Raw genomic sequence first — 27150 nt, forward strand, 5'->3', positions numbered from 1 at the left:
CTAAATGGCTCAAAAAAAGGAAAATTACATATTTGAAGTGGCCTAGTAAAACTTCTGACTTAATCACAATTTAGATAAAGTGGCAACGGGCAGTTTAAGCATGAAAACCCTCCAGTGTGGCTGAACTAAAGTAGTTCTGCAAAGAAGAGTGGGCCGAAGTTCCATCACAGCACTGTGAAAGACTGATCTCCAGTTATAGGAGATGGGAAGTTATTGCTGCTAAAAGGGGCACACGCAGATTTTAAATTTAAGAAGTCAATTAGTTTTTCCACATGGATGACAGATGCTCATCTGAAGATCTAAAACTACTTAGTATGAAACGCACACAAAAACAGAAGTAATCCGGTTGGGGCAAATACATTTTCACAGCACTCTATTAATAACATGCACAGAGAAGCTGACATGCTACACATCTTCTAATACAATTTTAAACAAATTACTTTCATAATTACGCATTCAGCTATTTACCTCATATTGAGACTACACTGAAAATGTGTAATCTTTTTTTTTACATGTATTTATTATTTTATAAGACTAACCAGTGTTGGGGAGTAGCTAGCAAAACGTAGCGATGCTACAAATGGAACTACATTTTTCAGTGTAGCTTTTCCAGTAGCTAACTACTTTTTCCAGCAAGTAGCGGTGTAGCAGGACCAAATGCTACATTCGCTTTTGCGTTCTGACGAGTCATGAGCCTGTAATGCATTGAAGCAGTGCAGCATCTTCTAATGACTAGATCACAAAATTAAATTTGTTCATTACCGCCATCTGTGGTGATATCACGCATCTCGCAGCATTACAGTCTGTCTACCAACAAGAGATTTTGCAAAGGATGTACAGGAGTGGATATTTCACATAAATCAACTGTAATTTATGCAAAACAAAGATTAAAATGCGATCTACGTAAAAGACCTAAAGCACATAAAGGAGGTGAATGATAGCCTTTTTAAACTGAATAATTTTCCTACTTTATTGCACTCTCTCAAATGTCTATTTTACAATGATGATCTATCATAATGTGACCCCGCCACAGTTTTGTAATGAACACTAATAATCAAACAGAAAATAATAAAAAAAAAAAAAAAAAAAAAAAAAAAAAAAAAAACGCAAAATAGTAGTGTGCTTATCATTTGGCAAAGGATGGTTGCGGCGGGATTCCACTAAGTGCAGTGTTCACACGCGCAGCTGATGATTGACGTCTTCAGAGCGGCTCCATTCACAGTCAGTAAATACTGCATGTGCTGTGAGTTTAACCTGCTTATTTTACGACTCCTCCATATCTAGTTTAAGTTGCATACATTTTGTTCTTGCATTGGCGTTACATTTGTAGCAATTTTGCACTTTGTCAGTAGGCTTGATTTTATGTAACTATATATTTTATTATTGTGTGTATCAGATAGTTTACAAAAATCATTGAAATGACATGGAAAAAAAAAAGTCTCTCAATCAACCGAAATTCACCCTACTCTTTGAAATCATGTTTGCATTACAATATGTGGCTTTAATTAAATATCTTACTTATAACTTCATTATATTTTACTTATAACTTCATTACAAATAACTGAATTGTTGATGAAGAATTATAGAAGTTAAATGTAAAAAAATATATATATTAATTTAAAACTGAAAGAAGTTTCAATGTAGCAGTGTTAATTTTGGCAGGCATTTTTGATTTAGTCTTAGTCTTTATCTTGAGACGAAAAAGCTTAATAGTCTTAGTCACATTTTAGTCATTTGAGTCTTTCATAGTTTTAGTCGACGAAAAGTCATTGCATTTTTGTCAACTTTTAGTCATTACTTTTAGTCAAACTGCAGTTACCAACATTTATTTTGGTAGCTATTTTATATGTAGTAGGCTATTCAAACTAAAATAGTCATCAATACTTTTAGACCAAATCTCTTTAGACCAAATCAATTAAGCTTAGTTATGAGAAATTTGAATCAAGGATTGAATTTGGAAAAACTGGTATTTTTCAGATACAGTAGGTTTACTTAAGTATACATTTATTTAACATCTTTTGTTGGTTAACATTTATGACAGATAATTAGGAATGCTGTCCATTTAAGACGGAAGGTATGCAAGTAATAGCCTACTGACATTCATTCAGTTTTCACCCACCTGTTTAAGCTCACTTAAACCATAAAGGACTGTATTTCCGTGAGATACTCTACATGAGAGACATTTGGACTGCTGTGTGTGTATTTGAGCACTGAGAACTGATCGCGCGCTGTATGAGAACTGAAGAAGTGGAGCGTGCGAGAGAGAGCACTTCTGTCAGCGCGATTCTGCCTATCGCACCTTCACTGACTTTAAGTTAATCGACAATGAATTGTGACTCCCGGGAAAAACGGGACGTCTGGTCACCCACTCCCTAACCCTTCGGGTGCTGAGGCCATTGTTTCAGATCACTAGTTTGCGTTTTGGTAGCCTATCCGTCCACTGCGGCTGCCATGCAAACGCACCTTATCCAATGACAGAGACGCACATTTTGAAAGACAAGACAGTTAACTTAGCCTATAGGATGCATTTTGAATGTCCGGTAGTCCTCAAATAACATTTTAGTCCCATCTCGTCTTGTTAACGAAGATGTGGCATAAATTTCGTCATAGTTTTTATCATCAGATATTAGTTTTAGCTCGTCAACGTCTCGTCTTAGTCACAGAAAAAAGGTTCGTTGATGAATATTTTTCGTCGTCATCGTCGTCAACGAAATTAACACTGCAATGTAGCTAGCTACTTTTTGATAGTAACTTGTGTAGCTAGCTACTTTTTCAGAAGGGTAGCTTTAATGTAGCTTAACTACTTTAATTTACGAGTAGCTTGTAGCTGGTCAAGCTACAGTTTCAGAGTAGCTTCCCCAACACTGAGATTAACACTAATATATACACACAAACACACACACACAAAATATTACACAACCATATAGTTACAAATGAAGAGTTAATTTGCAAAATCGGGCCTGACTCATATTACAGCCCTTGAAACTTGGTGTTGTTCTAGCCCGTTAGAAATTAATGTTGCCAAGACTAAAGAATGAATTGTGTGTATAAAACGAGATGTGAAATGTGAGCCGATTTCACTTGAGGGTCAACAAGTTGAAATTGTGGAAAATTTTAAGTATCTTGATTCAATTCTGGATTCTCAGCTGAGTTTTGCTGATAATGCAGAGTATATTTTTAAAAGATGCTCTCAGTGACTTCTCAGACAGTTTAGTAATCTTCTTGTTAGTAAGCACATCTTGGAACTGGTGTATAAATCTATTGTTGAAAGCGTTTTAACCTTTCATCTTTCTGCCTGGTATGAGCATCTAAATTGTAGACTTAAGAATAAGCTTTCCAGAATTGTATCCATGGCAAAAAAAATAATTGGCAGGCCTCAGAACCAATTAAAACAACTACGTTGAAAGGACAAAGGAGGAGGAGAGAGTTATCCTTGCAGATAATTCTCATCCTCTTTTCAGACAGTTTGAGCTCTTGAAGTCAGGTAGATGTTATAGAGTTCCATTAGTAAATAAAAATGTGTTTAAGAGGTCTTTAATCAAACAGTATGCAAGGCATGAACTGTATTTTTCTATAATCTTTTATGTAATACATGTAATGTGATCAATGATTGTGTTTTTAATCTTATGTTTGTTGTTATTAATTTTTGTTGTGCTGGTGAGCCACAGACAATTTTCCACTTAGGTGGACAATAAAATTATACAAACCTGAACTCAAACCTGAAAATAAAAGCTGAAACGTTTTCACGGTTTCATTTACAATGGTGAGCAGTGGCGCAGTAAGATATTTTAGGTTGGGGTGCTATACACAGGGGTGGGGTGGTTGCTATAGATGCTATTTACACTAAGTGAAAATGGCAGTATTTTTAGTGATATGCTATTTACACTAAGTTATTATAAAACCATATGCAATAATTAAATTATAATACATTTTTAAATTTCAGTTAAAATCATTAAATGGATGCCACCTTATTACTTTTTTGTTACACCTTGTTACTTTTTGATTATTTCCTTAATTTTTATTAAGGAAATAAAAGTCTGCCAAAAATCCAGATTCGAACCCCGGTCAATCGTGTCAAAATGAGAGTGGCACATGCTTTACCATCTGTACCACTGAATCTGACGATTAACCTGTTAACCTTCACCCCCATTTGGGGCCTCGCAGGTGAAAATAACCTACCTAAATTAAAATGGTAACAGTTTGTGACAAAGTGTGCTTACACAAACAAATTAGGTATCTTTGGAAAGAAGAGACTCTGGGCTTTACTATCTATCATCCAGAGTTGATAATGCTCAAAAAGATAAAAAGTTATAGGCACTGAAATCCACCAAATGGATTTCAGAATTATACAAACTATTTTAGTCATTATACATATTCCTGCATAGTTTTTCAATTATAAAATAATAGACAGATTTATTTGAGCACAAAAAAAAAAATACAAAAATAATTATTTGAGTAATAAAAAAGGAAAAAAAAATAGAAAAAAAATGCTTTGTATATAGTATGTATACTGAAGTATTCTGATTGCCAGACATTAAGTGATATTGCCAGACATGGTCATAGAGTCAGTAATCACACGCTGATGTGCTTCCATTCAGATGATAATCAAACAGATGGGCCATATAATCAATAATAGCTGATCAATGAATCACAATGATAGCCGTCATAGAGTCGGTAATAAACACGCTGATGTCCGTCCATACAGATTATAATCATGCAGATACGGCCACATTCCCCACACACACACATATAAAAAAATGTAGAAGAAAAAAAACAAACAGTTTTTCACTATACTGGCTTTTACAAAGCCATGCACTGAAATATCATACTGATATTTCTCTGGAAATAATCACTGATAGGTAACAATTAGCCATGAGTTATGTGAGGTAGTATGTTTTTTGGTCACTTTATATTAAGTGGCCTTAATTACCATGTACTTGCATCAAAAAATAAGTATAATGCACTTATTGTATTACAAAACACTTTTGCTGCTATTGAGGTGGGATATGGGTAAGGTTAGGGACAGGTTTGGTGGTATGGGTAGGTTTAAGGGTGGGTTAAGGGAGTAATTATAAATGTAATTACAGAAATTAATTACAGATGTAACTACATTTAGGTATTTTTAAAAATATAAGTACAAATGTAAAAACATGTACACAATAAGTGCATTGTATCAAAAGATTTAAATTAATGCAATACATAGTAGTTAAGGCCACCTGATATAAAGTGGGACCTGTTTTTCTGCTCCAGAAGTTATAATCCATGTCAGGAAGTCATGAATAGATCGGTACAGAACACTAAAGAATTATCAAGTAAGTTCACAATTACTTAATAAAACAAAATTTAAGTACATTTTGATAAAGTACCTTCCACTGTTCAGGGGGGAGGACTTTCACCACAACGATATCTCCATTGAGAGCCCTGTTACGAGCTGCAATCCCATCCAGAAAGATGTCAGTTGACCCATCCTGCACCAAAAAATCAATTACATACAATTCACAATTAAAATTAGCATCAAATGAGAGTTACACTTAATCAAAATTAGGACAATGACAAAGCAACACCCACTGCTAAACAAAAAGAGTCGGTCAGTTACTTTTGAATGAGAATCATGATAATGCTAGCAACCATGTGTGTTGTGGTCAGAACTATTTGCCCCCCTTGGTACACATAAGCAAAGGCGGCTGTGAAAGTAAAATCAGCATCGTTTACACTTTTGAGCTGCCATTTAATAAAAAAAAGGTGAAAGAGGTTGAATTACAGGGGACAGAGAAAATGCATGAGGAGAATTGTTTGAGTAATAATTCTGACAAAATTCACAACTCAAAGTTCGATAGCATGTTTAACTTAAGGGTACACTGTATATGTTCAATAGTATGTGCAAAGGTGAAAAAATACTCACAGGAGAAGGGACAAAAGCTTCCATGTACTTCTTAGGGTTTATTCTCACTACTCCCTTAAAAAGAGAATGACATTTAAATATTTGAAATATGCCAACTATTTAAATAGTTGTCCATTTTGAGATTTTACTCTACAGAATAAGTGACCATAATAAGCCCATGTACAATTTAAGTCCACTTGTTATTTTTATTTAAAAAAAAAAAAGGATAAAACGTAGCATGTTACACAAAAACAATGTTGTTTGAGAAGTAACACAAATATACTAAATATATTCAATGACCCAAATGACTCAGTTCACCTGATTAGGATGTAAATACCCTCAAATTAAAGCTGACAGTATGCAGTTAAAGCACATCTTGTTCGTTTAATTTGAAATCCATTGTGGTGGTGTATAGAGCCAAAAATGTTAGAATTGTGTCGATGTCCCAATATTTATGGACCTGACTGTACGAGATATATAATTGATAATGAAACTGTCTGTGCAATTATAATAAAAAAAAAAAAAAAAAAAAAAAAAGTGCTTTTCCCAAACCAATGTGCTTGTCCCAAATGTTAAAATCCAATTTGAGATGGGTTTTAACATGTAGACCATTTTATTAATTTGTTAAGTTTGATTGTATACTGTAAAGCCAAGTTTAACCATCTGATTTCCAAGGAAAGTTTAAAAAAAAAAAATAATAATAATAAAACTGGGTTCTGTGCCGTACCCAGGGTTAAAATTCAGGTAAATTGTATATTTTAGGTGTTAGTCACTAGTCACAATTGGTTTCAACTTTTTACTTAAAAAAAAATGTAAACTCTCCTGTGGCGTGACCAATTCATTTTAAAGAGTACAAATATTCCAGGCATGATCAGTTATGATTATTCTTGAGATATATATAAAAAAAGAAAAAAAATTTGCATTGTTTTTTTATATCATGAATTGATACATACATAAAGTTTTTAAAAAGTTTAAAACCATTTTAGATGCTCAGATGCTAAGCATGTCACACTGCAGAACATGGTAATTGCTTGACTTGTAAAGTTAACCAGCCAGAAGTATAGGTTTACATGTACTATATCACCTTTATGAGTTCTCCTCTCTTCAGGGCTGCAGAAACGTCCTCTGTGCACATGTACTGCTCAAACAGTTGCTTCCGGGACCCTCTACTATCTTTAGTGCCTTTATCTTTGTTTTGTGGTAAGCTTTCTTTTGATGCTGTGAAAAGACAAGTAAAACAAAGTTAAAAAACAAACAAAAAAACTGCACCTCACATGGAGAAAAAAAAAGGGTTCATTTAGATTTGGAATAAAACTACATCCGTTCATGTATATCTCATCATTAGGGCTGGGTATCGAGTTCGATACTTTTTATGCACCGACCGAATTGCCTCGATACCACCGAGTATCGAAAAACGTATTGTCGTTCGGTACCAAATTTCGATACCTAAGGGGTTAAATCTCATCACCGTCAGTGAGCCAATAAGCCTGCAGCACTAGGTGTGTTTGACTAGAAGCGGCGCGGCGCTGATTGATCAGTGTTTGACATCCGCAAAAGCGTTTCGAAAGCGCACGGAGCAGTCCGCTCTTTAAGTCGCACGGTTTGTTTATTATACATAAACTGGAGCTCGCGTGACGCTCGTGGTCATTTCAGCATCTGCCGCCTCACTAAATGAGGACATAAACGCATGAACAACATCTCCAGACCTGCTCTGAGAGTCACTTCTTGAGCATTTTACCGTTTGATTCGAGTAAAACTAGCATCATATCATATACACACAGAACTGTAAAGGTATTACAGACAACCCGTCAAAATAAAAGTTCGGTTTAACTTGGAAGACACTGCGGCAGAAATATATTAATATTGTTCAGCAGACAGCACTGTTAATACTAGGCTACTATTAAAATTATTAAAACTTTTTTTTTTTTTTAATGATCACACAACAGTTATTCCATGTTTTAATTTTAATAGTAACCCCCCTTTGTTTGCCAAAATAAATAAACTTTGATTTTCAATCATTTAAAGAGAAATTAAATTAATGTTTTATGTCTTCATTTGAAAACTAGATACAGAACACAGAATTTCTGAGGAAAAATAAAACATTTCATAAGGCTATTTTAAGAATAAATTTAAATAAACTAAGTTGTTTTTATGCATTCAAATAATTAGACATACTACACCAGAATTTAATAACAATAAAACATATGGTGAAAGAAAATAAAACACCCACTTTTGAAAGTGGATGAAGATTTAATTTCTTGAAGTCTTTAACAACCTAGAAATGATGATTCTGTCTGAGTTTTGTGTTTTAAAATGAACACACACTACTGTAAACGTAGCCTAACATGTGTAAACTGAAAACTATTTGAACTTTATTAAAATTCTTTATTTATTTATTGTGTTGGATATATTTTGTTCCTTTGTGCAGTGGCTCAGGAGATGAGGCTTTGAGTCTGTATAAATATCAACAAGCTAAAATAAAAAAAAAGTTTTTTGAGATCATGTAATCTTATTAAAACTGATATCGAAAAAAGTATCGTTCAGGAACCGGTATCGAACTCAAGGTATCGGTATCGAAAATTTTTTGAACGATACCCAACCCTACTCATCATATATATTTTTTTTTCCAAGGTTGTGTCACGTATAGTAGCTTTGAAGCCATCTATGCATTAGATTTGTTTTCCTAACTTTTAGCACATGTAAAACACGCATTTAAAAATTACAGTCTCTTTGTTTCAGGAATACTGGCAAAAATACCAACCTTTTAAATGTTTCACAGAGGAAAAATAATTTTTCAAAATACAGTTTTGGAACAACATGAGGGTGAGTAGCTGACCATTTTTATTTTGGGGTGAAATATTGCTTTAAATCTAAACAAAAATAATTATTTGATTTTGAACAAATCATTAAGTCAATGTGAAACAGCATTGGCAAAGTAAATCAAATACATTGAGGTCTTGTCCACGCTAATACATTTACATTATCATTACATTTAGTAATTTAGCAGACGCTTTTATCCAAAGCAACTTACAAATGAGGACAATGGAAGCAATCAAATTTAATAAGAGCAATGATATGCAAGTGCTATAACAAGTCTCAGTTAGCTTAACGCAGTACATGTAGCAAGGTTGTTTTTTTTTAAATTATACAATAAATAAGTAAACCGATACAGTTTTTTTTATTTAAAGAAAAAGAATTCGAATAGGGAGTTCTAGAGTGTCAAATAAAGATGGAAGAGATGTTTTTAGTTTTTAGATGCGTTTTTAGTTTTATTCTTGAAGATGGCTAAGGAGTCAAGTCAAGTCACCTTTATTTATATAGCGTGTTTAACAAGTGTCAAAGCACTTAACAGTATCAAATTGGAGGACTGTGTGTCAGTAATGTATAAAAATAAGATTAAACACTCAATTTTCAGTTAAGGTATTTCATTATTGAATTCAGAGATGTCATTGTCTAGCTCAGTTTAGTTTAAATAGCATCTGCGAAATCAAATTGACGATAAATCACTAGAAATTAAGGAGAGAACATTTAAATGTAATGGCACTTTTCCACCACGTGGTACGACTCAGCTTGGCACAGTGCAGAACAGCATGGCTCAGTTCGGCTCGGTTTGCATTTCCACTGCAGTTTAGTACCACTTTAGAGTGGGCGGGATTATTCACGTGTCGTTATAGCTGCGCCACCTCTACTGCCGTGACTTCTGAAAAACTTTTTAATTCCGCGTCGCTCCATCACGCTCTCGCTGGATCCGCTCCTCGGCTATCAACGAGAGGACAGTTCGTACTTTCAGTGTTGTGTTGGGGCAGATCATTCAGTGTTGTTGCCCCTAAATTATGGAATTCTCTTCCCAGATCACGCCATCTTGTCAATAACCTGTCTGAATTTAAATCGCTGCTTAAAACTCACTTGTTTTCAGAATGCTACCTTTCATAAGTTGATTTCTGTTTATTCCGTTTATTATGTTGTATAATCTATATATTACTCTGTGTCTGATATTCAAATTATTTTCTGTATTACTGTTTGATGTTACTCACATTTCTGATGTTTATTGTAAAGTGTCCTTGAGCTCTGGAAAGGTGCTATATAAATAAAAATTATTATAATTTGTATTATTATTTCCGCAACAGACAACGAAACAGCCATTTTTTGGTTGTTAAAAGAAATGTGCGCTCATTCAAAACAGTTGCGTTCGATCCGTTGCTGGCTGTGCTGATTTAAATCTGTTGCGTCTCATGCCGCAAGTTCAAAGACGCAGGCAGTGACGATTTTCTCTGGCCAATCAGTGATGAGCAGAGTTTACATCACGTTTTTGTAACTGTACGGTTTGCTCAGAACCTCGGCCGAGGTGGTACTAAATTTTTTTTTTTTTTTAAGTACCAGGTACTGTACACAGTGGAAAACCCCCCAAAAGTGAGCTGTACTGAACCATCCCGTGCCGTACCATGCAGTGGAAAAGTGCCATAAAAGTCAGTGAAAGTGATTTTGTGCCTCTTTGGGATGGCACAATAAAGCGACGTTCACTTGCAGAATGCAAGCTTCTAGAGGGCACATAAGTATGAAGTAATGAATTTAGGTAAAGGGGTGCAGAGCAGTGTTCATTTCGTTGACGAAGACGAAAAATATTCGTCGACTAACCTTTTTTCTGTGACTAAAACGAGACGTTGACGAGCTAAAACTAATATCTGATGATAAAAACTATGACGACATTTATGCGTGTCTTCGTTAACAAGACGGGACTAAAATGTTATTTGAGGACTACCTGACATTCAAAATACATCCTATAGGCTAAGTTAACTGTCTTGTCTTTCAAAATGTGCGTCTCTGTCATTGGATAAGGGGCGTTTGCATGGCAGCCGCAGTGGACGGATAGGCTACCAAAACGCAAACTAGCGATCTGAAACAATGGCCTCAGCACCCGAAGGGTTAGGGAGTGGGTGACCAGACATCCCGTTTTTCCCGGGAGTCACAATTCATTATCGATTAACTTAAAGTTAGTGAAGGTGCGATAGGCAGAATCGCGCTGACAGAAGTGCTCTCTCTCGCACGCTCCACTTCTTCAGTTCTCATACAGCGCGCGATCAGTTCTCAGTGCTCAAATACACACACAGCAGTCCAAATGTCTCTCATGTAGAGTATCTCACGGAAATACAGTCCGTTATGGTTTAAGTGAGCTTAAACAGGTGGGTGAAAACTGAATGTATGTCAGTAGGCTATTACATGCATACCTTCCGTCTTAAATGGACAGCATTCCTAATTATCTGTGTCAAATGTTAACCAACAAAAGATGTTAAATGTATACTTAAGTAAACCTACTGTATCTGAAAATTTTTTTTAATTTATATTTCTACCAAAAAAAAGAATTTATTCCAGTTTTTCCAAATTCAATCCTTGATTCAAATTTCTCATAACTAAGCTTAATTGATTTGGTCTAAAGAGAGAAGAATTGATGACTATTTTTTTTAGAATACTACATATAAAATAGCTACCAAAATAAATGTTGGTAACTGCAGTTTGACTAAAAGTAATGACTAAAAGTTGACAAAAATGCAATGACTTTTCGTCGACTAAAACTATGATAGACTCAAATGACTAAAATGTGACTAAGACTATTAAGCATTTTCGTCTCAAGATAAAGACTAAGACTAAATCAAAAATGCCTGCCACAATTAACACTGGTGCAGAGCCAGAGGTGGTTTTGTAGGCAAACATTAATGCCTTGAATTGTATGCGAGCAGCTACTGGTAGCCAGTGCAAATTGATAAACATTGACAGATTGTGACGTGCATTCTTTTCGGCTCATTAAAAACAAATCTTGTTGCCGCATTCTGGATTAATTGTAAAGGTTTGATAGAACTGGCTGGAAGACCTGCCAAGAGAGCATTGCAATAGTCCAGCCTGGACAGAACAAGAGCTTGAACAAGGAGTTGTGAAGCATGTTCCGAAAGAAAGGGCATGTTAAATAAAGCAAATATGCAGGACTGGGCAGTTTTAGCAATGTGGTCTGAGAAAGTCAGCTGATTATCAGTCACAACTCCAAGGTTTCTGGCTGTTTTTGAAGGCGTTATGGTTGGTGTGCCTAACTGGATGGTGAAATTGTGATGAAACGACGAGTTTGATGGAACCACAAGCAGTTTGGTCTTGACAAGGTAGAGTTGAAGGTGATGGTCTTTCATCCAGCAAAAAATGTTTGTTGAGTTGAGTGTCAGCATAGGAGTGATATAAAAAGCCATTTTTCTCAATGACAGAACCTAGTGATGCCATGCAGACAGAGAAGAGAAGTGGGTCCAAGTACTGAGCCCTGAGGCGCCCCACTAGTTATATGTTGCGACTTGGACACCTCGACTTTCCAGTACACCTTGAAGGACCTATCTGAGAGATAAGACTCAAACCACTGGAATGTGTTTCCTGAGATGCCCTTTGCCAATAGGGTTGACAGGAGGATCTGGTGGTTAACAGTGTCAAAAGCAGCGGATAGATCCAACAAGCTAAGTATTGAAGATTTGGATTCCGCTCTTGCCAGTCATAGGGCTTCAACAACTGAGAGCAAGGCAGTCTCGGTTGAGTGTCCACTTCTGACACCAGACTGGTTGCTGTCAAGGAGGTTGTTCTGTGTGAGAAAGGCAGAGACTTGGTTCAAGAACAGCTCGTTCAAGTGTTTTGCAATGAAAGGAAGAAGGGTTAAGGGTGGGTTTCTTAAGTAGTGGGGTTATACGAGCCTGTCTAAATGTTGAGAGAAAAACACCAGTGTGAAGGGATGTGTTAATGATGTGAGTGAGTGCAGGTACAACTGCAGGAGAAATGGCTTGAAGGAGATGAAATGAAATAGGATCAAGCAAACAAGTAGTAGGATGATTAGAAAGGATGAGTTTGAAGACTTCTGCCTCAGAGAGTGAGCAGGATGTGAATGAGTGTATGTTTGCTGGTACGATGTGTTTTACAGTTTGTGGTGTGGAAAATTATGCACTGATGGTTTTCATTTTATTAATGAAGAATGTGGCAAAATCGTCAGCTGTTAGTCTTGATGAAAGAGGGGGAGGACGACGACAAAGTAGGGAGTAAAATGTTTTAAAGAGCATGCAAGAGTTGGACAAATGGTTAATTTTATAATAGTTTGTCCCTTTTAGCAGTGGAGACATTAGCAGAGAGAGGAGTTACCGATACACATTAACCTGTTAACGTTTGCCAGAGCGACAGCGGTTTTTTCCCCCACTAGTTTAATGTTTATGAATGAATTTAACGTGAAAGAATATCATTAATCTTGACAAACTATATATCATTCTGAAGGTCTAAGCCTCAAGCATCAACGACAGATCGCTGTTTTCCGATGGAAAGCTTATAAGGAACGTATTTGCTACATATGTGTAAGCAGTACACATCAAAACAGGCAGAATAAAAAAAGCAGTACGTACCAGATTCATTGTAATAACGAGTCACAAACGCGTCCACTGCTGAAATCCTAGTTTAGTTAGACAGGTAAGGGTCCACAGAACAACATCCCAGCGAGCACTTTTAGTCCAACGAAACAATAACGTTGTATTAAGGACGAATATTCCTTTGTTTACATTTCATTTCTTCGGGAGAGTTATTGTTCGCGTGGAATAAATTACACTCAAAAACAGAATCTTGGTGGTAAAAAAACAACACGGTGCTGTAACATACAGTTTTACAAACAGAATGAGACCGTTCACGGAAAAAAAAAAAAAAGTCTCAGATAAGCGGAATATAGTTTATTTGAATTTGGCGCTCTCTCCTGAAAGCGTGATGCACGCTGTGACGCAGCTGTCATCTGAGCGGGGCGTAAATTAGCGATCTGCTTTTTACATAAAAAACTGTTTGTTTTTTTCTTCTACATTTTTTGTGTGTGTGTGTGTGTGTGTGTGTGTATTGAAATATAAACTCATGAGACACGTGGCTTTCAACCCATTACTTTTCTGGATTGCTCCAGGACTTATTTCATGTATTTGTATATGAAATAAAAAAACACTCAGTGTGGAAAAACATTTTTCAAGGCACGTCAGTGTCTATAACTTTTTATCTTTTTGAGCATTATCAACTCTGGATGATGAATAGTAAAGCCTAGAGTGTCTTCTTTCCAAAGATACCCAATTTGTTTGTGTAGCACACTAGTGTTGTCACGATACTGGAATTTCTAACTTCGATACGATACCTTGAAAAACATCGATATTCGATACCATTTTCGATATCACGGAGAAAAAAACTGCCACAATGTTAAGGGGGTAATTTTTTTAATTTAAAGATAAATGTAACAAGTCGAGAACATGCGGTATATTTTACATTAACAAAAAATGTCTTGAGGTACTGCATTTGTTGATTTATTTATTAATCTTTTATTAATTTTAGTTAAATGTTAATTGAAACTGACGTTTACTAATACATGTACTAATTAAAATCCAAAGTTCTATTTGTTGATATTCTCATTCGCTTCATAACCAAAATATTTCCAGATATAGGGCCCTATGAAATCCGTTTTATTTTTCCCCAAATTCCGTTTTATTTTTTTCTACATTAAATTTTTCCCATTTTAATTTTTCTGGATTCCGTTTTTTTCTGTTTGAATTGTTCTGGACTCTTTTTTTTTTTTTAATGGTCAAATTAAATGCTATTAATCTAAAAGCATGTCTAATTAATTAAAATCATGAAAATTATACAATTTAACATTTAATTTATTAAAAGTGTAACAAAAATGACACGTTTAGGGCCGTATTAAATGTTTTATTTTTTTCTCACCTTATGTTTTATTGTTACCAAATTCTGTGTTTTAGCATGTCTATTATTTGAATGCATACAAACAATTTTTATTTATTCTTACAGTAGCCTTATGAAATGTGTTTTCCCCCTCAGAAATTGTGTGTTGTGTATTTAAATTTTACTGGATATCAGATGAAGGCATAAAACAATTTTAATTCATTTATATTTGAATTAATGAAAATTAAACATTTACATTTTTGGCAAATGAAGGGGATTTACTATTAAAATTAAAATATTTTGTGATTATTTCTTTAAAAAAAATACTACTACTTACTACTACTGTTAAATTATGTACATTCTACTAAATAATATTAATATAGCCTATTTCTGGCACACGGTCTTTAATAGGCTAAGTTAAACCGAACTTTTATTTTGACGGGTTGCCGTGAATACTTTTAAAGGTGCCATAGAATGAAAAACTGTCTTTACCCTGGCATATTTAAATAATAACAGTTCTGTACATGGAAATGACATACAGTGAGCCTCAAACACCATAGTTTTCTCCTTCATATGTAAATCTCGTGATTAAAAAAGACCACTGAAAAACAGGCGAATCAGAACATAACACCGACTGTGACGCAACAGTCGGGATCACTACGCCCCCAACATTTGCATAATCCCGCCCTTGTTCTAAGCCGGCCGAACCATCAGAAGCTCTGCAGGTATTGTAAATAAACAAGCACGGACAACAGCGAAAATAACAAAATAAATTTCATGTTCCAGGCCGTGCAGGGGGTGTGAAGTGCAGGGATGGGTTGGTGTCTGTATTCAGAAAGGCACAGAAAGCAAATAACGCGAGCCACTAAAGGGACATGGTTAGCTCCTTGCTAGCGGTAGCCTGTTACAGTACATAAGATTTCACTCTCAGTAAGGAGAGATGAGGATGATGGCGAATGACTTACAGATCCTGAGCACCACTGACAAGCATCTGATCTTGTGAAATGTGTGGTAAGTAGGCTACTGTTGCTCCATAATGTAAACATAGTTTGTGTGATCGCGTCTCTTGAAACTGAAACTATAACGCGATCGATGGATCGTTCAAAAGCAGTTTCAATGCCTCGCATATTAATAACGGCTCCCTGATGCCCGCGTTTTATATACAGTATAATTACCCGACGATATAACTGCGAGAGAAAGTATTTAAATATATATTTTCCTCCCTGTGCTTCCTTCTTGCTGATGAGCCGTACTGTGAAACAGCCAATCAGAGTAGAGCTCCTTATTATTCATGACCCTGCCAAATAAGCCAATAACAGACCGTTTCATTCTAGGGAGAAATCCTAGGGTTGTAAATGGACATGTAAAATCGTTTCTGGAGATTTTTTGCCCTTACTTAAGCCACATACCTTCTGTGTAGATATCAGAGAACAATTTAAAATACTGTATCAATGCATTCTATGGCACCTTTAAAGTTCTGTGTGTGTATGATATGACGCTAGTTTTACTCAAATTAAATGGTAAAATGCTCGTAAAGTGCCTTTCAGATCAGTTCTGGAGATATTGTTGATGTATTTATGTCCTCATTGAGACGGCAGACGCTGAAATCACCGCGAGCGCCACATTAGTAAACACAACCGCACGTGCAGCACATTCACACAGAGACGCGCAGAACATGCAGGTTTCATATTTAAATCCACTTTTGCAGCTTAATATTTACAGATACTAGTCCATATCGCGATTTGATTGAAGTGTAATGACCTACTTTTATTAATTCATCCAAACTTTGACAAATTCTGTGACATTCCGCGTTAAACTGTCAATTCCGTGTTTATGACTGGATTCCATGCGTTCTCTGCATCGCGGAGATCATAGATCCCTACAGATAGCGCTCCTGCTGTGTTCTTTAACAACCAGAGCAGTCATCTTTCTATTCACTTCACTTTTGCTATTTAACCAGAGCGAAGGAGACGAGTGCGGTCACGTGTGGTGCTTGTCCACGCGCCTTTGGAGAGAAGTGAAAGTGACAGCTCGGCTAGTATCGGTGTATCGATACTTCGGGAAATTAATATTGGTACCGTTCAGATATTTCAGTATCGATATTTATCAAAATATCGATATTTTTGACAACACTATAGCACACTTTGTCAGGAACTGTTACCTTTTTAATTTAGGTAGGTTATTTTCAACTGTGAGGCCCAAAATGGGGGGCGAAGGTTAACAGGTTAAAGGGATACTCCACCCCAAAATGCAAATTGTCAATCATTTGTCATCAGTAACGCATGGATACGTATTGTATGTTTATTTACGCTTTGATTTGAACAGAAACAGCGTATCCATGCGTTACTAATGACAGAGAATAGCGTATGCACTTTGCGTCCATTGGATGCTCTCCAAAATGGCGCTACGCTAATTGAATAAATGTTATTTTTATTTTCTTTGCATACGAAAACAACTCTCGTCGCTAAGTTACCATTAAGAAATCATGTGTAAACAAGACCTTTTCAAAAAGCCCGGTAAATTTGTCCTGGCAATCATATTGTTATTATGGAGATGCCATGATTACTCTGAGCCGTTTACAAAGCTCAGCTGCTTTTTAATTAGTTTTTCGATGTAAATATGTGCTAGATGGGCATCTTTGACCGTTGCGCCTCACAGCTTTTTGTTGTGCTTCTCCATTCATCAGGGCTGCGACTCTGTAATTGGATACTATTATGCGCATCTTGTGTTTATAAGAGCAAAAAATTCTGATTGGCTAGTAATGTTAGTTTGGTTGTGAGTGAAACCTGTGCTCCTCTCATACCGTTGGTAGGCAAACTCATGGACTCGACAGTGATATCAACAAGTTTTTTTAAATGTAGGATTATTTTTTTTTCCACAGCCAAATGCTGGACGCCAGAGATCCAGCACGGTGCTGGAGAACTTTAAGCCTTGCATATGTTTATACTGGTATTGTACCCGTTATGTGCTATTCACTTTCACACTATATTGCAAGATGTGTTACTTTGTCATCTTTACAGGACCGTGATATTAAGAGTGTACACTGTTTGCGGCAATACATGAGGGCATTTGTGTTTTAGATCAGACATACAATCGTGAGTGAGAACGACCTGGACGCTTCCAGCCAGAAGAATAGCAGTGAGCTATTCCCAGTGAGCTTTTTTTTTTTAGGCTTTACGCATGCGCAGTAAAGAGAATTTAACATTTTCTGACATTACAGTGTGGATGAGAAATTTGGGAAAACACTTGAAAATACTAATTTGGATGGAGAGCGTTTTAAAACAAGAACACCATTTTCAAATGTATCCGGATTAATGTAGATGTTGCCTAAATATGTGTGTGTGTGTGTGTGTGTGTGTATGTGTGCATGTATGCATGCATGCATATATATATATATATATATATATATGAAATAAATAAGGCTTGGTTTTGAGACACTGGCTCTTCATTTCAGTAAGTACCTTGAGTATGAGGAGCTTTGATGTTTTTATTTGGTGATTTCCCAGCAATAAGGTCAACTTCAGGACCACATGCCCCCTTGTCTTTTTTCACTAAATTTCCTTTTAATCTCTTCTTCGATTTGTTCTTTGCTTGTTCCTCACCACACGAACAGCTCAACTGTTGACAGTCAGATTCCTCAGATCCCACCAGATTTGAGCTAACTTTGATGTCTTTTTCATTTCTCTTGTGTTGCTGTTTTGAGGGTACCGTTTTGGGTGCAGTAGCCTTATGGAGCTCCATTCTGGCATGCTTTTCCAGCATGCCAGGCTTCATGCTCTGGTCTTCAGTGCATGTCACCTGATAGCTGGTTTTGTCCGTGTGCAAACAGATAGAGGCATCAGCATTCTGCCTACTCTGTTGAGAGGATAAGCTATCAACAGAATAAGATGACTCTGAATTGCCCTTTTTTCTCCTGCTCACAACATTCACAGACCTGCTAACTGATGTACTCATGCTCTCCTCCACCTGCTGCTTCGCTAACTCTTGCAAGTAAGAACGAAACTTGCCATTCTGATGCTGATTCAGAAGTCTCGCATAGGCGTCCTTCTGGGATCTGAGGAGATTGTGTGCACCATCTCCAGGTTTAGTAGTTCTCTTTACTTTAGGGGAAGATGCCATAATCTCTGCAAAGAATTAACATGTCGGTGGTCACAACTGGTTAATGGAACAGAGCAGCTTTTGTTTTGAATATCAACAATTATCATATAATCAAATCTTGACATACTATGTCTTAAAAAAAAATCTTTAATGACTGAAATAATGTTTTAGAAAAAAGGGAAATACTGTTTATAAGGGTTTATTCAACTACAGACACTTTTTAGCCCATGTGGACTTTTACACTTATTCACTTAATTCAGGGAAAATCTGTCATTGTTGGAACCTATTTTTTGTTAATGATAACATTGTGATGCAATTTACATAAATTGCTTTATAAAAGTGCTCTTAAATGACTTACTCTCTTGACTTACATTTCACTGCTGGTTATACTCTGTATAATTGTATATGTGACGAATAAATCCAAAATCTTGAATCTTGAAATCTTAAATGGAGACAACTTGGGATGTGCCTTATGAAGACTTTAAAGTTGGCCAAAACATTAGGCTATTATTTATTAAGAAAATCAAGTCTGTTTGTAATGTAGAGGGAGTGTTGCATGTTTCTTTTTCTATAGAAATTGATTAAAAAGTACACTAACTTGCTGAAACAACAACAAAAAAAATTGTATAGGCTATAATAATAAAAACTTAAAGAGTAAAATTATAGACTGATGTAGAAATGGGGTCAGAACTTTCTGAGGCAGTCATATATTGTGTAAAAACTGACAAAAAAAAAAACCATTTATATAATATTGAAATTGTTTGATTATTTCACTGTTTATTTAGATCAGTGGTTCACAGCTCCAGTCCTCGGGCTTTGCACATTTTGTATGGGTCCCTTATTTAACGCACCTGATTCAGATCATCAAGCTCGTTAGGAGAGAGAGATCCATGAACTGAACTGTGTGTGTCAGATAAGAGAAACATACAAAATGTGCAGAGCAGTGTGGGTACCAAGGTCTTAACCTCTGGTTTAGATCATCACGTTTAAAAATATAGATAAACATGCAAAAGTTTAAGTGAAATTCAACCCTAGGACATAAGTGCTTGCAGTCGAAGAAACACCTTTACATAACTCCCATTTCTCATGTTTAGAGTTTAGTTTAATCCATGGTTTATCAATGAAGGGATTTACTAATGTGTGAGGCAATCTAAGGCTACATTCACACTGGAAGCAAATGTGGCCAAATCAGATTTTTTTTTTGCTCACACGTGACTCAGATCTGTTTTTGTCATGACAGACTGAATAGCACAAACCCCATGGAATCTGATATTTTTCTATTCCGATTTGTGCCACTTCCACATGTGGTACTAAATCCGATCCAGGTCAGATGTTTAGCAATGCGACCTGCAATGTGAACGGTCATGTCGGATTTCATGCGGCTTTTACGTCACTCTCTAGATCGACATTCGTCATAATTCCGCGCTGACGAGAGACACTTAAAAGATTTTACATAACCAAAGTTATCAAGATAGTAGCGAAAAGTAATCAGTGGAAGTAAAGTGATCTCAACTCCACAAGCAAAACATGAGGGCTGGTATCATAAAAACGTAAAAACTCTGCTGTCTTTTGTCACATCCTTGTCTTTATTTTTTCACATTGCCTGCACATAAATTAGCTGGCTTCTGCAGCAGATCACACCATAAATAAACGCATAATCGCTTACTTTATATCCTCCGTGTTTACTTCCGCTAACGTTACTTTTTCCACTGTTGCCGCGGGTTGTTTTTCACACTGTAAATCTGATGTTGGCCACATTTAAAACAACAATGTAAACAGCTATACAAAAAAAAAAAAAACAGATCTGACAAAAAAATCGGAATTGATCACGAAGACTCGCAGTGTGAACGTAGCCTAATTGTTTACAACGAGCTTAACAGCTTCATCCTGGTACACGCAGTACCTTTCAATAAAATTAATCTGTATACCAATGGAAAGCTATATTAATAAGCATAAACACAATTATAAACATAAATAACAACTCACCCATCTATAGCTGCTTTTCAGAGTGAATATCTGTTGCAAAATTTCGCACGACACCTCCGAACAACACCAACAATTGCTTCCGGGTCTTATAAATGATACGCTGTCGTTGCATCATGGGAATTATAGTTCTCTTATGGCAAGCCGTTTTGACTTTTAATTCATTTTCAGGATATTAATTCTTGATATGAACAATTCAGTTTTTACTAGTTAAAATGTTAATTTTTGATATCAACAATTACATTTCCACAAGTAACAATGTTAATTCTTGATATCAACAATGACACCACCAATTGCTTCCGGGTCTTATAAATCATACGCTGTCGTTGCATCATGGGAATTATAGTTCTCTTATGGCAAGCCGTTTTGACTTTTAATTCATTTTCAGGATATTAATTCTTGATATGAACAATTCAGTTTTTACTAGTTAAAATGTTAATTTTTGATATCAACAATTACATTTCCACAAGTAACAATGTTAATTCTTGATATCAACAATGACGCCATCACTTGCAGAAATTGAATTCTTGATATCAGCAATTTAATTCTTGATATCAAAAATTAATATTGACAATTAAATTGTTGATATCAAGAAATAAATTGTTGATATCAATAATTAAATTGTTTACATCAAGAATTAAATTGTTGATAGAACAATCCGTGCCGCGGTTAACACACGCACTGCTGCTTACAATGAGGCTCTTCTGTCTGGGAATACGAGCGAGTACAAAGCATCGTGCTATGCTCTCCGTCGTGCAGTAAGAGCCGCTAAACACAGAAACAGAGAGAGAATTGAGTCTCATTTCCAGCTCAACGACTCTCGACGGATGTGGCAGGGACTGAGGACCATCTGTGACTTCGGAAACAAATCCTCCGCGGAGGTGAGAGCAGATCCGTTGCTGGCCGACGAGTTAAACATCTTCTATGGCCGCTTCGATGGCAACGGCGGCGGCGCGTATCTGCCGACCAGCGCGTCAGGAAGCAGCGGGCAGAGCAGCGATGATCCTGTAATCACCGTGTCGGAGGATGAGGTTCGGAGGGCGCTAAAGAGAGTGAACGTCAGGAAAGCAGCCAGACCTGATGGGATAACCGGCCGTGTTCTGAGGTCCTGCGCCGATCAGCTCGCTGGTTTGTTCACGTCTATCTTTAATGAGTCCCTTGCTACCTCCGTGGTTCCCACTTCATTCAAAAAATCCATTATTATCCCTGTGCCAAAGAACAATAAACCCTCTTACCTGAATGACTATCGCCCAGTTGCCCTCACATCTATAGTCATGAAGGTTTTTGAGAGACTTGTAAAGAGCCACATTTGCTCCTCCATCCCTGATACTCTGGACCCTCTTCAGTTTGCCTATCGCCCAAACAGATCCACGGACGATGCCATTTCTCACGTTCTCCACTCTTCCCTCACACACATGGACAGCAACAATGGGAATTATGTAAGGCTGCTATTCATTGACTATAGCTCAGCTTTCAACACTATAGTCCCCATCAAGCTGGCATCTAAACTCACAGACCTCGGCCTAAACTCCTCACCCTGTGACTGGATTCAAGACTTCCTCACCGGCAGACCTCAAGTGGTGAAAGTTGGCCAGTTCACCTCAAACTCCATCACTCTGAACATAGGAGCTCCACAGGGCTGTGTCCTGAGTCCCCTGCTCTACTCTCTCTACACGCATGACTGCGTGTCTTCTCACAGCTCCACATCTATTGTCAAATTCGCTGATGATACTGTAGTTCTGGGCCTCATCTCCAACAACGATGAGACCGCATACTTGGATGAGGTAGAGAGACTCACATCTTGGTGCCAGGACAACTGTCTCTCTCTGAATGTGAGCAAAACTAAAGAGCTGATCATAGACTTTAGGAAGAGACAGCAGCAGCCCTACACTCCTCTTATGATCAGTGGGACCCTGTGGAGAGGGTGAGTAGCTTCAAGTACCTCGGAGTAAACATCTCCGAGAACCTGACTTGGACTACACACATCCAAACACAGGTCAAGAAAGCCAGGCAAAGACTGTACCATCTGCGACAGCTGAGGAAATTCAGGGTCTCACCAGCAATCCTGAAAACTTTCTATTCAGGAACCATAGAAAGTGTATTGACTCAGTGCATCTCAGTGTGGTATGGAAACAGCTCCAATCAGGACTGCAAAGCACTACAGAGAGTTGTGCGCTTAGCTGAGCGCATCTCAGGGTCTGCTCTCCCCTCTCTGCAGGACATCTACCTCAAACGTTGCAAAAATAGAGCTGTTAAAATCTTCAAGGACTCAAATCACCCTGGTAACCGACTATTCACTTTGCTTCCATCTGGTAAGCGCTTCCGTAGCCTGATGGCAAAAACTGAGAGACTTAGGAGGAGCTTCTTCCCCCAGGCCATCAGGCTCCTAAACTCTAACTCTGTGTCATAACATCACTTGACTCCATGTAAATATCACCATATCAATAAGCTATTCATAATTTTTCTCTACCTCATATTGCTGCTATTTAAATACCCTGTACAACTTTTTTGCACATTATTTTTGCACATTCCTCTTATTACTATTTAAGTCAACAACATACTGACCTGCACATTTATATTTATATTTTTTATCTTATCTTTTATTTTATTTTATTTTATTATTTTATTTTATTTTTTCTACTTTTCTTCTCTTAATATTTGTATACTTTATAATTGCACTGTCCTTGGAGCGGACCTGACTTACATTTCACTGCTGGTTATACTCTGTATAATTGTGTATGTGACAAATAAAACTCTTGAATCTTGAATCTTGAATCTTGATATCAAGAATAGACATTTTTACTAGTAAGAATTGTATTTCTGATATGTGAAATTGGAATGTCAAGTAAGAAATTTTTAGTAAGAAATTCATTCTTGATATCAACCATTTATTTTGAAAGGCAGCCTATGGTGACATTGTACTAGTAAAAATACAATTACAGATATCAACAATTTAATTCTTGATATTAACAATTTAATCCTTGATATCAAGAATTAACTAGTAAAAATTGAATTGTTGATATCAAAAAATAACATTTTTACTAGTGGAAATGCAATTGCTGATATCAAAAATAGCCATTGTTACTAGTAGAAATCTAATTCCTGATATCAAGAATTAGCATTTTAACTAGTAAAAATTGAATTGTTGATATCAAGAATTCATATCCTGTGATGGAATAAAAGTCTAAATGGCTTGCCATAGTTCTCTTGCATAGTGATGTTACGCCTGAGGCTTCGAATCATATGGATGTTGTTGGTTTTTTATGCTTTATTAATTCAGTGCCACAAGAACAAGAGGTATTAGGCCTACATATTCATGTCAAATTAACATTAGCTGCCAGATAAAAAAGAAGAAAAGAGAAAAAAAGAAAGGAAGAAACTTACATAAATTTAAATGCGTTCAGAGCAGTACGTATTCAGTGCTTTTTTTATTTATTTTTTTGCTTGTTCCAAGAGATTTACATATAATTTAAAGTCATGTATAAAATGGGAAAAAATTGGTCTACATTGAGCCCACTTTTTCTTATGTATATGGTATTTTCCTAAGAAAATAAACAAATGTATAATATGTTGTTCTACAATTCAAATGTTCGTTTTCACTATAAAAAATCACATCAAATATACAAATTTCTATCATACACTCTATTTTTAATATACAATTCCAAATCCTTCCAAAATAATCTTGAGTAAATACAATGGAAAAAAAAGATGCAAAATAGTTTCTTTTTCTTGACCACAAAATTGACAGATATATGAAATATTGCTTACATCTTTCCAAAACATACAGCTTTTTGTTTCTTTGAGGGCAATATGGACTCAATATAATGCTTCATTTAATTTTTAAATGCTATAAAACATGAATTTTATCCTGAGAATTTACATGTATGAATCTGAAATTTGGCCATTAAAATAAAAATAAATTAATAAAAAAAAACAGTGTGGGTCTGTTTATCTTTAGAGTTTTCAACAATGCCTAAAAGAACATCTTTCCACTGTAAAGTAACATTTTCGTCAACATTGTCAGCAATAAAATTAAGTACATTTCGCCAAAAAAAAAAAAAAAAGACATAAGGGCAGTGCTAAAATAAATGAACAGCTGTCTCTGGCTTCTGCTTGCAAAAGCTACATCTTACATCTATATCTTTTTTAAATGTAGTTAAAGTTTAGCAGGGTATATTCTGTGAGGGAGTTTACAAGATATCTCTTTAAGCTTGTTTGTTAAGAGATAGCAATTGGGCAGAAGCCAGACTTTTTTCCAATGAACATCACTCACAAACTGATTCCAATATAGCCTACTATTGCATTTGGTTTCAAAGCAACATCCTTCTGGAAAAGGGCTCTTATTGATCTGTTATAATTATTACAATGATAGGAAAAACATATTTTACCTATAGAAGAGTGATTGGGTGAGAGTTGTGGGAATTGCTGATAATGTAATCTTTTTTGCTGTTTAAACAACATACATATTTTAGGAGAGACTGCACCAAAAACAGTTGTGAATTCCTTTGGCGGTATGGGAAATTTATATTTTGCTATACCTCATATGTAAAAAGAAGACCATCTGAATTAAATAATTGGTCTACCAAAACAATGTTATTTCGATGTTATTTTAAATTTTTTTTTTTTTTTTTGCCTTTTTTATATAGAATGTCCTTATTTTTCCAAATAAAGTAATGGTGTGGGTAAAACAAATTCCACGCTAGAAAAGCTTGACGATGAAATGCCGAAAGTTTCACAGGTATTTTGTTAATATCAAAATTGCAAACAAGGGAAAAAATTATGCCACCCAGACTAGATAAAATATGGAGGGGAATTATATTCCAAACAGAGGTTGGGTACTTAACAAGTTGTCTAGTCTAGTTGATCTTAAATGTATTGTTTAGTATAGAGAAGTCAAGGAAATTGAGACCACCATTTTCATATGAGTTCATTAAAACTGCTTTCCTAATATGATGTATAGTATTTTTCCAAACAACATTAAAAAACATTTTCTCAATCTGCTTTGAAATTGTATCATCAACCTGAAGAGCGATAGCTGTATAAGTTAGTCAGGATATACCCTCTGCTTTAGAAACCAAAAGGGTTTAAAAAAGGATTTATTCTATCTAAAAGAGAAGCCTGATCCAGACCGGGCTAAAACACCTCATTAAAACACGCCCCCACATGTCTACGTCACGATATGGAAATATTTGATGTCTCGATGTCAGCTGCCTTAACCACAGCTTGTGTAGTTCAAATACATACAAACATCATCACTGTCTATCATGAGAATTTGTTCCCCTCTCGGGCTTGAACTGATGGTAAAACTAACAAATGTCTTTATATTTACTTTGAAAGCTGAAGCTCGCGATTATGGTAAGGGTCCTTACATTTCCAATGTGTTTTTGTGGTGTTAGGCAAATCACAATGCACTGTGTCAGTTGGCCAATCAGAGCAGACTGCATTTGTCGGAAGGAGGGGCTTTGTAGAAAACGATGCGTTTGAGAGAGGCGGGGCATAGAGGAACTACAATAATGTAGTGTTTGAAAAATAATGTGTTTTTTGAACATTAAAGCATGTCAACATATTCTGTTACACCAAAAACAAAAAATAATGATCTTTAAAAAAGCATCATATGATCCCTTTAATGACAAATCTCTTGGAGAGAGCAGTTCAAAAACCATAGAGAATGTGAAGCTGACGTCACGCCACGTTGAGTTCTGAGAAATTGTGTTGTTTATCCGCCATACTGAGAGGATTGCGCTCTACGCTATTGAGTTCAGGGCAGGATTTTGATTTTCTGTCATGATTGTGGAAAATGTCACCATTGTATATCATTCATGCTACATCGAGAATTGCAAAAGAATTGCCCAATTTATACTTCTGCGTCAAACCTATGCTGTAACCTACGCAGAGACTCAAAGGCATACGCCGTAGCCTACGCCGTACCTAACATGCACCTCTCCAAAAATCTAACAGCACGTCAATTCTATGCAGACCGCAAGCACTGTGAATGGTCTGCTAGAACCCCTCCCTCCGTATCTACTTGAGTTTTGTGTGCGTTTATGAGCACTGTAATATAGTTTAATGTTACACCTTCTTATTTTATATAAAACAAAGTAAAGAACAAATGTCTTATCATACTACATAACATTATACATCAGTAGTTATCCGCATCAAACAATGTGGATCTGCCGTGGTACACATCCTTGTGGAGATTGAAAGAATGCCATCTTCTCCTGTTCCGTTGTTGTCTCCATTTTGTAGTTTTAAATAATGGTTTAATGATTTGGTATTTATTTACCGCCATAATGCATCTCCAATGAGCCGCTTCTTCTTCGGCTTTGGCCGTGGTACTGTGGGTTACACCAGCGACATGCCTGTGGACACTGCAGACTAGTGGTCCGCATGTACTGCACGTCGACGCGGGTGACGACGCAGAAATATAAATGAAAACCGACGCACAGTTTACGGCATAGAGGCTACGCTGTGGGTCCGACGCA

At 36.3% G+C, this 27150-nt stretch overlaps 1 protein-coding gene across 3 annotated transcripts in view; it reads right to left on the bottom strand.

Annotated features, from left to right (window-relative positions):
• dis3l2 (DIS3 like 3'-5' exoribonuclease 2) overlaps positions 1–20765 on the bottom strand; it is a 123973-nt gene extending 103208 nt beyond the window's left edge. For 2 of the 3 annotated variants that reach the window (XM_079379730.1, XM_079379732.1), the window contains exons 1-5: positions 20672–20765; positions 18049–18711; positions 6966–7099; positions 5903–5956; positions 5352–5468 (exon numbers count right to left, since the gene is read on the bottom strand). In XM_079379730.1, the coding sequence (XP_079235856.1) occupies positions 5352–5468; positions 5903–5956; positions 6966–7099; positions 18049–18711; positions 20672–20675 (972 nt within the window). In that variant the 5' untranslated portion in view covers positions 20676–20765. The remainder of the gene's footprint in view (positions 1–5351; positions 5469–5902; positions 5957–6965; positions 7100–18048; positions 18712–20671) is intronic. The other variant, XM_079379731.1, reaches the window with a different exon arrangement.
• Between the last annotated feature and the right edge of the window lie 6385 nt (positions 20766–27150).

The sequence above is a fragment of the Barbus barbus genome (genome assembly GCF_936440315.1).
Source record: "Barbus barbus genome assembly, chromosome: 26".
NCBI classification, from domain to species: Eukaryota; Metazoa; Chordata; class Actinopteri; order Cypriniformes; family Cyprinidae; genus Barbus; species Barbus barbus.